Here is a 12,975-nt window from a genome sequence, read left to right as displayed (position 1 = left end):
TGTACAATACACTCACCAAAATATTTTTATCTGCTGGGAAATTGTGGAAGACTTGCTTCACTTCCTTGGTGAAACAAAGTGCTTCATTCATTTCAGGCACAGCCCACTGATGCTTTCTTAGAGAAAGGCCTGTCAGCCTTCTCTGATAACATGAGATACACTGAATTATATTTCCAAAGGAACTGTAATCCTCCAGTTGCCCAATCAGTCCATTTCTCAAAAGGACTGTGCTACAGGACAACAGCAGCAGTTGGTGCTCATGTTAACAAGACCAACAACAGAAGTTCTAAATTTATAATATGCCCCAAACCAGACAAGAGCAAGTTGCTCTGTGCTTAATTTGTGACACCAAGCAAGGTCACAGGCTCATGAAGTTATTACAGGGAACAGCAACTTCTTCCATTTTTCAAACAGTGAAAACAAATCTCGGAGCACAAATGTACTTGTCTTCTGCTCAGTTAACTGCTACATGTGAGATGAAAGTCTAATCTGATCTAAATGGGTTAAAACTAGAAGTTTTTTGCACACACCTGTTTATAGTACAAAACATCAACTAAAACAAACTACAGAAATAAAATATAACATGACTTGGACAATTGAATTTGCAGGTAAGGAACCAGAAAATAAAACCAGCTCTGATATCTGAGTGGGGAGAGCAGAAGGTGCCACCCAGCAGTTCAGGATTTCAGAGCTATGAGCTAAGCTTCAGCACAAAGTCCATTTTGCTTTTGCAATCCCTGACAAGGGTCTGTAAGATCAGAAACACTGGACTTGCTGCTCTTTACCTGCAACTTGAAAGGGAACACTGTGCAGGAAAGTCCTTTTTTTCCCCAACTCACTGCCACTTGGTGAGACCTACTCCTTGGGAAAAAACCAAGGCAACTCTCCAGACCTGGCTGAGGATCCAACTATGGCAAAGGTGGGTGTTTGAACATTCTGATCCCAATCCCCAGCTGGACAGGTCAGCTATCATGGCACTGAGCTGCTTTACACCACAGCTCACAGGCTGCAGTTTCACTGGCACCCACACAGGGAAGTTTGCATTGGACTCTGCCCTGAATAATGGTGATGCCTGAGAAAATGTTCCCAAATTTCTATGAATCAAGTCACTTTTACAAACACCAGGCCTTTCCCATTCAACACTGTCACATTGTTTCTGATGGACTGCCAAACAAAACCAGATCTGCATCTGAGGAGACTCCAGGGAGGCACCTGACTCTCAACAAGAGTTAGAATAATGTACAGCTGACTACTCATTTCCATGGCATTTTGCAGCAATAATAATCAAGATGATGGATTTTCAGCTATTCTAATATTCTCACTAGAATAATTTTATGTCAATCAGCACATTAATAACAGTACCTCTCTGAAGTTCTGCAGCATTAATCATAGTCAATCAAAAGCTCTTACATTTTGTTATCAGAGTTGTGTAACAACAGAATTAACTCTTAACAGCTGGTAAGCTCCTAAATGCTCAGAAAGCTTCATCCTAAATAACTCTCAGGCACTGGTGATCCAAATAAATATTGTGATTTTCCAGGGGAAAAGTGTATAAAAGGCAAATAAATACTTCTAGAAAATGGTCAGACATTGCCTAATTACTCAGCTACAAATGCCACTGAGTCTTCTTTCAATAACTGGTAATAAACCCAAGCAGAAAATCAGTCTGCTGTAACATTTCTTTCAGGAACTCAACACAGCAAGTGTAGAATTCTTCAGAACAGTCATTCCTGTCAATCTGTGTAAGGCTCTTGGCAGGAATGACAAAATAAATTGACAGATTGAAAAAAATAAATAGACTCTAGTCTTACAAATGGTTTTCCTTTTTGTTCATTCAAAAATACACAAACCAGTTAATAAATCAAATATAAAATTTCTTTGCTATTTTGCAGGTTTGTAATACAGCAATGTGTGAATCTTCAGAGTTGACAAACACAAGTTACCTTCTGAAGGAGACTTCAATTAAAGAAAAGAGCTCTCAGCCACTCACTTAAATAGAGTCTGCATGTCTTCCATGAATAAACCAGCTATCAAAATTTGGTGTGCACACTCCTGAAGTTAAGTTATATGTGCTTGTTCACCACTGCATAATAAATTACACAGGGCATCTGCAGATAAGACCTCAGTATAAAATATTCCCTGTAATTAATGCAAGTAAAATAAATGGTCAATGCAAAATTATGGCAAATTGCAATAAAAAAGTTTAGTACAGCTAATGATACAATATTATTCACATTAATTCTGATTGAATGGTTTTGAAAAGATGATGAACTTAAAAAAAAATCTAGAGAAAGCCAATAGACATTCTTAAGAGCTACACAAGATTCTTACTACAAGAACTTAAAGCCTTCCCTAAATAAAAAGATGGTTCAAGCAGGAGGCAATAAAATAAGAATATACTGAAAGTCAATAACTGACTTTACCTTGCATCCACCATAATCCCCAGAGCCTCCAATTGGGAAACAAACACTGAAGTGGGAGATTGCACAGCAGGGTCAGGAAGCCACAGGAAGGGCAACAGTGGCTGGTAAAGCCTTGGCTTAATGTGAGGGAACACAAAGCAATTCAAGAAAGGATTATTCACATGAGCAGAAGTCCCCCAGATTTACTGAGATGTAAGGCAGTCAGCAGCTCATTGAGTTTGCTCTCTTATATTCTATAAACAACAGGTCAACTCTAAATCACTAAATATTGAAGGAATAGAAAACATCAGTACTTGTTTGTCTCTGGCAAAGAGTGCCTATTCTACTCTGCAGGAATTCATCCCCTTCCTATTTTGGAACAAATCCTCCAAATCGATCTCAAAGCTCTTCCCTAAAAAAGCAATCACCAAATTTTCCCCACATCTTCTACACAGAAGTGTTTAAACAATCCTATAAGTCAGAAGAAAATGGTTTAAGAAAGTCTAGGAAAATCCCAATGCAATAAATATTTCTACAAGGAAACCAGTATTTCAATAGCAACTGAGTAACTTAACTTATCTCCAGGAAAATCAAAACAGTATTTACTAAGAAAGGAGGAGAATAATTTCCAAATGCAGTGGATTATTTTTAAAAAATAGCAATGAAATATCAAGCAGCTTTTCTTCCAGGTCACTCCTTGCTTCAAAGCTAATCCTGATCAACTGAAAGAAAAAAATTGATTAATAATAGAAAGCTGCCTGGTGCCTTATTTCACTTCCCACTGTGGATTATGTAACTGAAGACAGCATTAGCAAATTTGCTGGGAAATGCCACAACTGTGGTCTAGATATATTTTACTTTTTTAACTTGAGAAAAGCAGTCGAAGGAAGTGTGACTAAAAATGCAAAAGTATGAAAAAAATACAGAACTCTTTAGAATCTGAGTTACCAAAAAACCCAAGAAGTTTTATTCTGGTAGGTAACTACATACATCTGCTTTAAGCAGAACTAAGTTAGTAGCCAGAAATACAACTTGTAACAACCATGAAGGCCAGATTGTTATTTTAAGTCAAACACAAAAACCCCACAGAGATAAAGTAACAGTGTGTGCAAGGTGCTTGTAGTACTTCCAAAATTTATACTTAGAAACACAGAGTTTAAGGGGCCAACATAGGCAATTCAGTGCTGAATTTATTTTCTTAAATACAGGTAATTTATTTTTTAATTCCTGAAATGAAAGCTTATTTTCTCCCATTTTTAAATCCATAGGCAGGAGCAAGGCTGGAATGAGTGCACCAATTTCACTTGGCTGTTCTGAAAGCACAGAGCAGCTGTCCTAGGAACTGCTGGAGAGGTGAAGATGGGAATTTAAATACAAGTCTCCCTTTCAAAGGCCCCCATTTATGGGGGTTAAAAGAAAACTTGCAGTGCTTAGAGGACCTCAAATGCATGAGTTACTCTCCAGACAGATGCTTCTGTGAGGGATATGATCCCTTGACATCCCAAATGGTGCTTCTGAATGGGAGTTGCATAAACCTTATTGCAAATCAATGTGATTTGGGGAAATCAAAGTAAATTCCATTTGAAGACTTTGTTCCAGATGATCTTGATGACTTCTTCCTTCCTCCCTTGTCTTTTCCCAGTCATTGGTTAGGAAATTTTGAAGCCTTGAGCTCCTATTGGAGTTTTTTATTAAATTTATTGGAAGAAGAGCTTAGATAACAATATATAATTTCATGATATCCTTGCTACAAATCTACCACTTACACATCCCTCTATAAGCTACATTCCAACTCATACACATTTTTCTCACAAGCTCTTTTCTGTTTGGAAACAAACTTTTAAAATTAGCCCAAGTACAAACCTAATAAATTAACTTAAAAAACAGACAATCACAGCATCACTTGACCATGATTTCCATTTGGGATGGCATCCAGATGGCAACCCAAGGCCTACCTTTTATAAACAGGATGCATATTTATGGCACTCTCAAGTACAGCTAATTATTTGGAACTACATGAGAATGCATAAGAAATTATTAACAAAAAAAAACCCTGCAAGGATTTCTACTATCACAGAGTTTAACCTGCTTATTTTATCCTTACATGTTCATGCTCCCCAGCAGCAATTTGACACTGTTTCAGCAAAAGTCACACTTTCAAACAAGAGAAAAAACACTGTAACTTTTAGGATGGCAGAGTTTATTTCCATGTGGGAAGCAGAAGCCTCAAGTTGTACTTTGCATTCAGCCTGATATAAACCAAGGCACAAGAATTATCTGTAACAGCCAATAACTGATTCTTAATTCACCCACCTTCACCTCACACTGCCTTGGGGCCAGTGTTAGTTATTACAAGTACCTCCATAGTTCATGCTCTGCCTGAAGCCCAGTAAGAACTATGGGAAGCAGCAACATTAGTAATAGAACCATTTAAGGTAACAAAGCTTTAAAAGATTTATTAGCAATGGTTTGAGGTTTTAAAACCACACTGAACAATCACCAGGGGCTGTCCAGGACACAGGTGACCCTGGTGCAGGTGTTCTGCCTGCTCTACAATAGCAAAATATTTCAGGAGTTGACACAACTGTGGCTGAGAGGTCATTTGGTTTCACAATCCACACCAGCTGCATTATGCAGCATATGCTTCTGCAAGAATGAAATGAAGATTTCCCCTCCCATCAAGAGCCTGATGGCACCAGTGCAGCTCCCAGGAGCTCTTGCAGCACTCACTGAGGAGCCCCAGGGCTGCCAGACACCAGGGGAACACAGAGAGGGCCTGAGCACCGCCAGAGACAGAAACAAGCACGGGAAAAACAAAACACTGTCCTCTTCTCTCCCCAAAAAAGGCCATTTTAAAGGCATTTCTCCCAAGCATGGAGCAAGGCAAGCTTTCATCCTGAGTAACTTCAGTATCTTTCTCCCCTCAAAACCAGACTTCTTATCTGCCACATAATCCACAAAAGAAATGAGATTTTAGCCTTGTCTGATCACACTTTGGAGCCTCCTGTGCAGCACCTTAAAGCAGACTACAGCCTGATAAAAACACTGGATATCTTTATGTATGACAATCAATGAATGATCATCTTTTCCTTAAAAAAAATACTTTAGCTACTGAAAAGTTAGTTTTTTTCAGAAAGACTGAGTCTGAAGCAGGAGACTTCACGTGCTCTTTCTAAAGGGAACACTCTGTTGATGTTACTGCTCGCTGCTACAAATTATTCCCGTCATATGAAAAGGAAGAAACACCTGGATGAAACAATAAAAAAGCCACAATACTTCTCTCTCAAGGACACATGAGCCCAACTCACAAAGTGAAGCCAAGCTGTTCTCCTTTTAATTTCCTTAGAAGGAGAATTTATGAAAGATCTTGTGCTAATGCATTTGATTGAGCAAATTTCTCTACAAGTTTGGCAGGCAGCACATTAACTACAACCTGGGAGAAACAACGATAAACATTTAACAAAAAAAAAAAAAAATCAGAATAGCAAAAGAAATTAAAAAAAAACTAATCTCAGCTATTGTTGGCCATGCACTGGCAGCTGCTGGCTCTGAACTGTGTGTTAAGGCAGCAATAACAGCTTGGCTCTGATAAAAATCTGTGATGGTACCCAGACCAAGTTAACCAGGTTTTCCTTTTTGGGGGTTGCATTCCCATCCCTCTCGATACCTTGGCATCCTACTAAATTTCTTTCTACATTTCAAATGCACCTTAGGAAGACCACATTGTTCCAATGTATGAAATCAGATGCAACAACTGCCTTTTTCCTCCAGGATTCCTGAGCTGCTGTGCATGGTAGAAGGAAGATGTAGATTTATTCCAGCTAAGAAAAGCTACAGCCAAGCAAGGCAGGAGCTACCAACACAAACACCTGGGGACTATAAAACAGTTTGAATGCAGAACACAAAGCCAAAACCATGCAGGAGGGAGATGGGGACCTGGAGGAAATGCCAGGTGCCATCCTAGATCCACCTAAAGGAGATTATGAGCCCTTGTGTCAGGGATCACTGGCAAGCAGGGCAGCTCAAGGTCAGGGCCAGCAGCTCCGTGGGACCTCGAGTGTGCCCAGCCTGGGCAGCTCCTGGCTCACCCACAGCTCACAGCTTCAGCCTCTCTGCCTCTGCTAGCTCAGCCTGACTCAGAGCACAGAGCATTCCATCCTTCATGCAGAGAGAGGATCCCTCCTGCAACATGAACGTGTTACAGCAGTGAAAGCCTCCACTGACTGACTGGGGAAAACTGCCCATTTTTAACACCTGTGGAATGGCACCTCTTCTGTCAGGGGCTCATTACACAGATGGCAGAACAAGGTTATTTGTCAAATGATAAATATCTAAACTGCTCAAGCATAAGGCCCAAGATGCATTAAAAATTCAAAAGGATATTTGTTTTACTGAATACAGAATAATCAGGGTTTTATCTAATAACCACATGGTCTGTACCACTAAATCATAATACACCTCTCAAATAATGTCTTCTCTAGTCATTCCTAAGGTACTGAACTGTCACTTTACTTTTCTGGAAAACACGTTCCTAAAGGAACACATTTCTAACAACTATGAGTTCTAACAACTCATTCACAGTTGTTAGAATTTAGCAATTCTTACTTGGTTATATTTTCTTCTCAATATGTAAGACAACAGTGTGCAACACAGGCCAAAATAAAATTTAAAAATAACTACATGGTCTGTATCATAATACACTTCTCAAATAATGTCTTGTCTAGTCACTCCTCAGGTATTAAAACTGTCACTTTTCTGGAAAATGTGTTCCTAAAGGACACACTCATTCACAGTTTTTAGAATTTAGCAATTCTTACTTAGTTATATTTTCTTCTCAATATGTAAGACAACAGTATGCAACATAAGCCAAAATAAAATTTTAAAAATTTATTGATTTGTTTAGGTCACTAATGAATTCAAATTTCATAACCCTCTGGAGGAGCTCCTCTCTAGCAAGTTTCTCGAATTGCTATTTAATTCAAATATTACCTTATACTGACTCCCAATTTTTCACATGCATAAAGTTAATTCACAAAAAATCATTCTCCTCCTATCCCTTTGTATCATATAATCAGAACTATTTTTAAATTAATTACTTTTCAATCATGTTCATCATTATTTCTTTTATTTCTCTAAACCCCTCAAGTCTAGGGTTAAGAAGCTTCCCCATCCAAGGATACAGCTGAATTTACAAAAGCAGGGATAGGAGTAGAAACCATTCTGGAATCCTCACTGCAGCTACTGCTACCAAATCTGCAGGAAAAAAGCGTATATTTCTTGAAAAAAGATTGCTGTGAATTGCAAATATTAGTAGATGGTATAACAACCACTAAAATAATCGAGATTAAATGCAAAGAAAAAAAAATCCAATGAAACCTGTGAAAAACAGAACTATAACATTTCAAAATATCCAAATGAATTGCCTTATCATTTTACAGCTGCAACTTTAATCTAACAATTTAAATCAACTAAATACTGAGATTTTGGTCTTTCTGCTTCATCAGCCAAGGGTATAACTCCATAAATAGATTATTCTTGGTTATTCTCAAATGCTTCATGAATATTTTGCTTGGAGTTGGTTTTTGCTGGGCTGCTTTTCATTCAATAATTGTGAGCCTCAGTAAGGAGCTTGTGTTTATAAAAAGGGGGAAAAGATTTAATGTTCCTCATTATGAAATCTGTAAAATCCATAACAGTTAAAACACAAAACCTACAAAAGAGCACAAAATCAAAACCCAGAAACCAAATTAGTTAACTGGTATATTTACCTATAACTTCATGAATGCAAATCAAACTTCTATGCCATGAAAAATTACCTCAGAAATTATTCTGTCTGGCTTTTCTGATTTATCATATAATCAAATTCCTGCAGGTTGTTTTTCTAGCCTTTCAGGTAAATCAGAGGCACACAAATTCCATGTGCTAAGATAATGCAGATTTAGGAAAAAAACATAATACAGCCTATAATTTACCAAGTCCTGCTTATATATGTGCTAAATATGCTTTTTCATTATAAAATAAAACTCAGTGCTTGAATTTCAGTTTGTATTTCCTTAATCTATGGAATATTATTCAAAATAACTGTGTTGCACTACAGTCCCCCCTCCTCAATCTCAAATAAAATACTCTCACAATAACTGTTTTCAGTATCTGACCTTGTTTCCAATCTGAGTTCCAGTCATCTGCACTACCTGTAAGATCAGGCCTTATATTTTAAGTTTAAAAAATTATAATGATGCTTCTTAAAATGTTAGCTTTCTTTGGTTCATTTGTAGCCTCCAGAGAATACCAAAATGTACATACTGAGGAACTGATACATCTGTGCTGCAACTGTGAATATTTCCTTTTTTCTATCTAGTCCCTGGAACTCAAGGCTTTGTTGTGATTTTGGCCTAAAACGTTAGTCAAAATGTCAGTTATATAAGGCCACGCGTGGAGGCACACGCACTCTAAAAAACCCTGCTGCTGAATTAGTAATGGAAAAAATAATGGATGTCTGCTCTGACATACATATTCACAGAGGGAATAATGCGTTTCTACCACCCCAAACTCTGTCCCACCCTCCCTCCCCGGCCGAAGTCAGCCAGGAGCAGCCATTCCCACCGCCTGCAACATTCCAGAACCAGCAAATCGGCCTAGAAATAACAAGAAATTAAAAACCGCAGGGAAAGAACAGGACGGGAATTCTTCATTTGGCTGGACTGACGTACCCCCAAGGCCGGGCTGAGCCTCCGCTTCCCAAAGGATCGCGGCGGCCCCGGGCTCGGCTCCGCTTCCCAAGGAGAGACTGCGGCGGCCGCGGGCTCAGCCTCCTCCTCCCCGGGAGGGATGGCGGCGGCCCCGGGCTCAGCTCGCTTTCCCAGGGAGGGATCGGGGCAGCTCCGGGCTCAGCTCCCGCTGCCCACGGAGGGATCGGGGCAGCTCCGGGCTCAGCTCCCGCTGCCCACGGAGGGATCGGGGCAGCTCCGGGCTCAGCTCCCGCTGCCCACGGAGGGATCGGGGCAGCTCTGGGCTCAGCTCGCTTTCCCAGGGAGGGATCGGGGCAGCTCCAGGCTCAGCTCGCTTTCCCAGGGAGGGATCGGGGCAGCTCCGAGCTCAGCTCGCTTTCCCGGGAAGGGATCGGGGCGGCCCCGGACTCCGCTCCCCTTCCCAAGGAGGCACCGAGGCTGCGGCGAGCTCGGCCCCCGCCCCACGCGGGATGGCTGCGGCTGCCGGGGCCCCGCGGGCGGAGCGGGCCGTTCCCCCTGCCCGCGCCGCTCCCGCCGCCTCTCCCAACTTTTCCAGCCGCAACTTCCACGTTCCGCCCGCGGCGCCGCCGGCCGGGCCGCGCCGGGCCGGGCCCTCCCCACCCTCCTCTCTCGGGCCGCGGAAGGTCACGGCGGCCGCAGGCCGGGCTGCCCCGCGCGCTGGCGGCGGCGGGGCCGGTCCGGTCCGTACCTCTGCGGGCCTTCGGGGAGTGCCGGCGGCTGCGGGCGCTCGCTCGCTCCTCCTCGATCGCGGCCGCTATCGCCGGGTCGTCCTCGCCATTGTACCACACCAACAGCTCCTCTCCCGCCGCGATTGGCTGCCGGGACACAACACAGGGCGCGCGGCCAATCAGAGCGCGCGTTGTTGGCGGGGCGGGGAGCGGCCGCGGCGGCGCCCACGGCGCTGCTCCCGCCGAGCCTCGAGGGCGCCGCCCCGCGCGCCCCCTGCCGGGCGGAGGGCACAGCGCAGGCAGCGCCCCGGGCCGCGCCGGGCACGGAACAGCGCCGGCACACAAACCGGCCAGAAACAGTCCGAAACACCCCGAAACAACCCGAAACCAACCCGAAACAACCCTAAAACCAACCCTAAAACCAACCCTAAAACAAACCCTTAAACCAACCCTAAAACTCATCGTGGACTGTAACACACGCACACACACACAAGCACCCAACCCACAAACCAGCCAGAACCAACCCCAAAACACCCCGAAACAAACCAAAACCAACCCAAAACAACCCAAAAAAACCCCAAAAACAACCCTAAAACTCATCGTGGACTGTAACACACACACACAAGCACCCAACACACAAAACAGCCAAAAATACCCCCAAAACAGCCAAAAACCAACCCAAATCCAACCCTAAAACTCATCATGGACTGTAAAACACACACAACAGCACCAAACACCCAAAACCAACCCAAAACCACCCCCAAAATACCCCCAAAAAACCTCAAAAACCAACCCAAAAACCTCACCATGGACTGTAGTAATACACACACATGCAACAGCACCCAACACCCAAAAAACCCAGAAACAACCCAAAAAACAACCCAGAAACCTCATCATGGGCTGTAACACACACACAGAGAGAACAGCACCAAAACAACCAAAAACAACCCCAAAACACCCCAAAACAACCCCAAAACAACCCCCAAAACCCCATCATGGACTGTAACACACACACAGAGAACAGCACTGAAACACCCCAAAACCACCCCCAAAACCAACCCCAAAACCACCCCAAAACCTCTTCACAGACTGTAACATACACACAACCCCCAGAACACAAAATATCATTAAAAAATCACCCTCAAAAAAATCACAGGGAAACACAGAAAAACTGAACAAAAGTGACAAGACCAAATACCAGAAGAATACCGAAATAAAAGATTAAACCCTAAAAATGGCAAAAAAAAAAAAAAAAGACCAGAAAAAACTTACAAAAAAGGTCAAAAATCAGAAAAAAAAGATAAAATCACAAAAAAAAAAAAAAAAAAAAAAGAAAAAAGAAGAAAAACAAAAAAAGAAAAATCATGGAATGTTAACAGGTTGGAAGGGACCTGCAAGTCCATCATGTTCCATTAGTTAATATTACCATAGTTAATTATTAATATGGTCCTTGTATTAATAATTCATGCATAGTTGTTGTTATTATTATTATTTTTAGTATGAACTTCCCAGCTGTAATGTCCCAAATTGTGGTTTGCCTCAAATAGTGACACTGATTTAAATCCCAGTGCTCACTTCTCTGGATATTCACTGTTAATTTTTTCCAGAGAGCAACCATGTTGGGACAAACATACCTACCTTATACAAAGCTTTAAATAACATTAATTAATTAAAATATAATAATAAGTTACTGCTCAGGCAGCCACTACAGCTGGGATCTGGAACAAATCCTGAAGATCCAGGATTTGTCACAGTGGGTTAACAGGAATACAGATAATTACAATATGTTTAATAAATCCACTTCACCACAAAAACAAAAGGTTTGCTTGCCATTCCAAATTGATTATTTCTATTCTTTTTAATCAAATTTTTAAAAAATCACAGACTAAATTAGTCAAATGGGCATCACTGCAAATGCTACTCATACTCCCAGCACTGCCAACGAAAGAAACTATTGATCAGTTCATTTCACACACTCCTTAAAACATCAGACTCAATCTAATAAGTCCCCAAGCTGGCAAACTGAAGATTTTAACTTATTTTTTAAATCTTTCTCATTGTTTCTCCATTTCCTGAAGCATTTTACCCAAAACCAAGAAAAATTTAAATGCCTTAACTTCAATTCCCCTCTTTCAGGGTTAATGAACACTGGGCTGGTGGAGACCAGATTTTATTTTAGTCATTACATCAGAGCAAAGGGTGTCCTCAGATTATTATTCCAGTCTAAAGCCAAAGGGGAATTTTACATCAAGAAGAAAATTAGGATTTCTTTCTTCTACAGCCCGTTTTTAGTGGGTCTCATAGCACATGATAAAGGTGCTAATTATCATCATACCCCCAGACACTGGAACAACAAGAGGTGCAAGATCCCAACAACCAAGGGAAGAGTGAGTTATAACATAAGCAAAGCCCTTGGCTTGGCTTCCTTGAGTTCCAGAGGCCTGATAGGATAAATAGAGGCAAAGTTATTTGCATGGCCTTGGAGCTGGTGAGCAGCAAGCAATGCAGCAGAGCTATCTGATGCAAAAAAACCCTTATCAAAAAAATACAGAGGCAGAGCAAAGATCTGCATGGGGTTTCAGGCAATGCAAACACAGGGTGGTAATGAACACATCATTTGTTGGCTGCATGGCTGGAGCTAACGTTGAACTTGATGAATTTAGTTTTATTGTGACTGCTCTAGAATCTAAATTAAGCCCTCTAACCTTGTACTTCTAAAATGAGATGCAGCAGCTTCAAAAGCTGCTCCCTCCTAGAGCAGGACTACACTGAGCAAGTGCCACTTGTCCCACCACTCTTCCTCCTCGTGACACCTTCTAAACTACTCCAAAACCCAACCTCCTCCAAACTATTCCCTACAGATCCTTGATACAGCAGTGTCAGACTGGGACAGCCTGGCTAAAAAGGTATTAACCTAATCAACCTTCCCTAAATTCATAATTCCCACACACTTTTTTGTGCTTTTTGTTTTAACTGCAACATTTAACTGTCCTTAATCTGAGTGTTTCCTGTTCAAAAGGTTTACAGTAAGTTCAAAATTTGTTACTTTCAAGAGTAATATCCCAACAAGTTATTAACTTAAGTAACCTTAGAGGTTCTTGCACAGATTGTCTAAAAATCAATTAATTGTGCACATTTAAGCACTCTAATGTGCCT

The 12,975-nt window shown here is 41.5% G+C and overlaps 1 protein-coding gene across 1 annotated transcript in view; it reads right to left on the bottom strand.

Annotated features, from left to right (window-relative positions):
• PRDM2 (PR/SET domain 2) overlaps positions 1–12,975 on the bottom strand; it is a 51,008-nt gene that overhangs the window by 18,463 nt on the left and 19,570 nt on the right. Inside the window, exon 6 of the mRNA XM_084220372.1 lies at positions 9,840–9,966. Coding sequence (XP_084076498.1) covers positions 9,840–9,966 — 127 coding nt within the window. The remainder of the gene's footprint in view (positions 1–9,839; positions 9,967–12,975) is intronic.

This window comes from Fringilla coelebs (genome assembly GCF_963513975.1).
Source record: "Fringilla coelebs genome assembly, chromosome: 22".
Taxonomy (NCBI): Eukaryota; Metazoa; Chordata; class Aves; order Passeriformes; family Fringillidae; genus Fringilla; species Fringilla coelebs.
The sequence above is the reverse complement of the archived record's forward strand: the minus strand, read 5'-3'. Positions and strand labels throughout refer to the sequence as shown.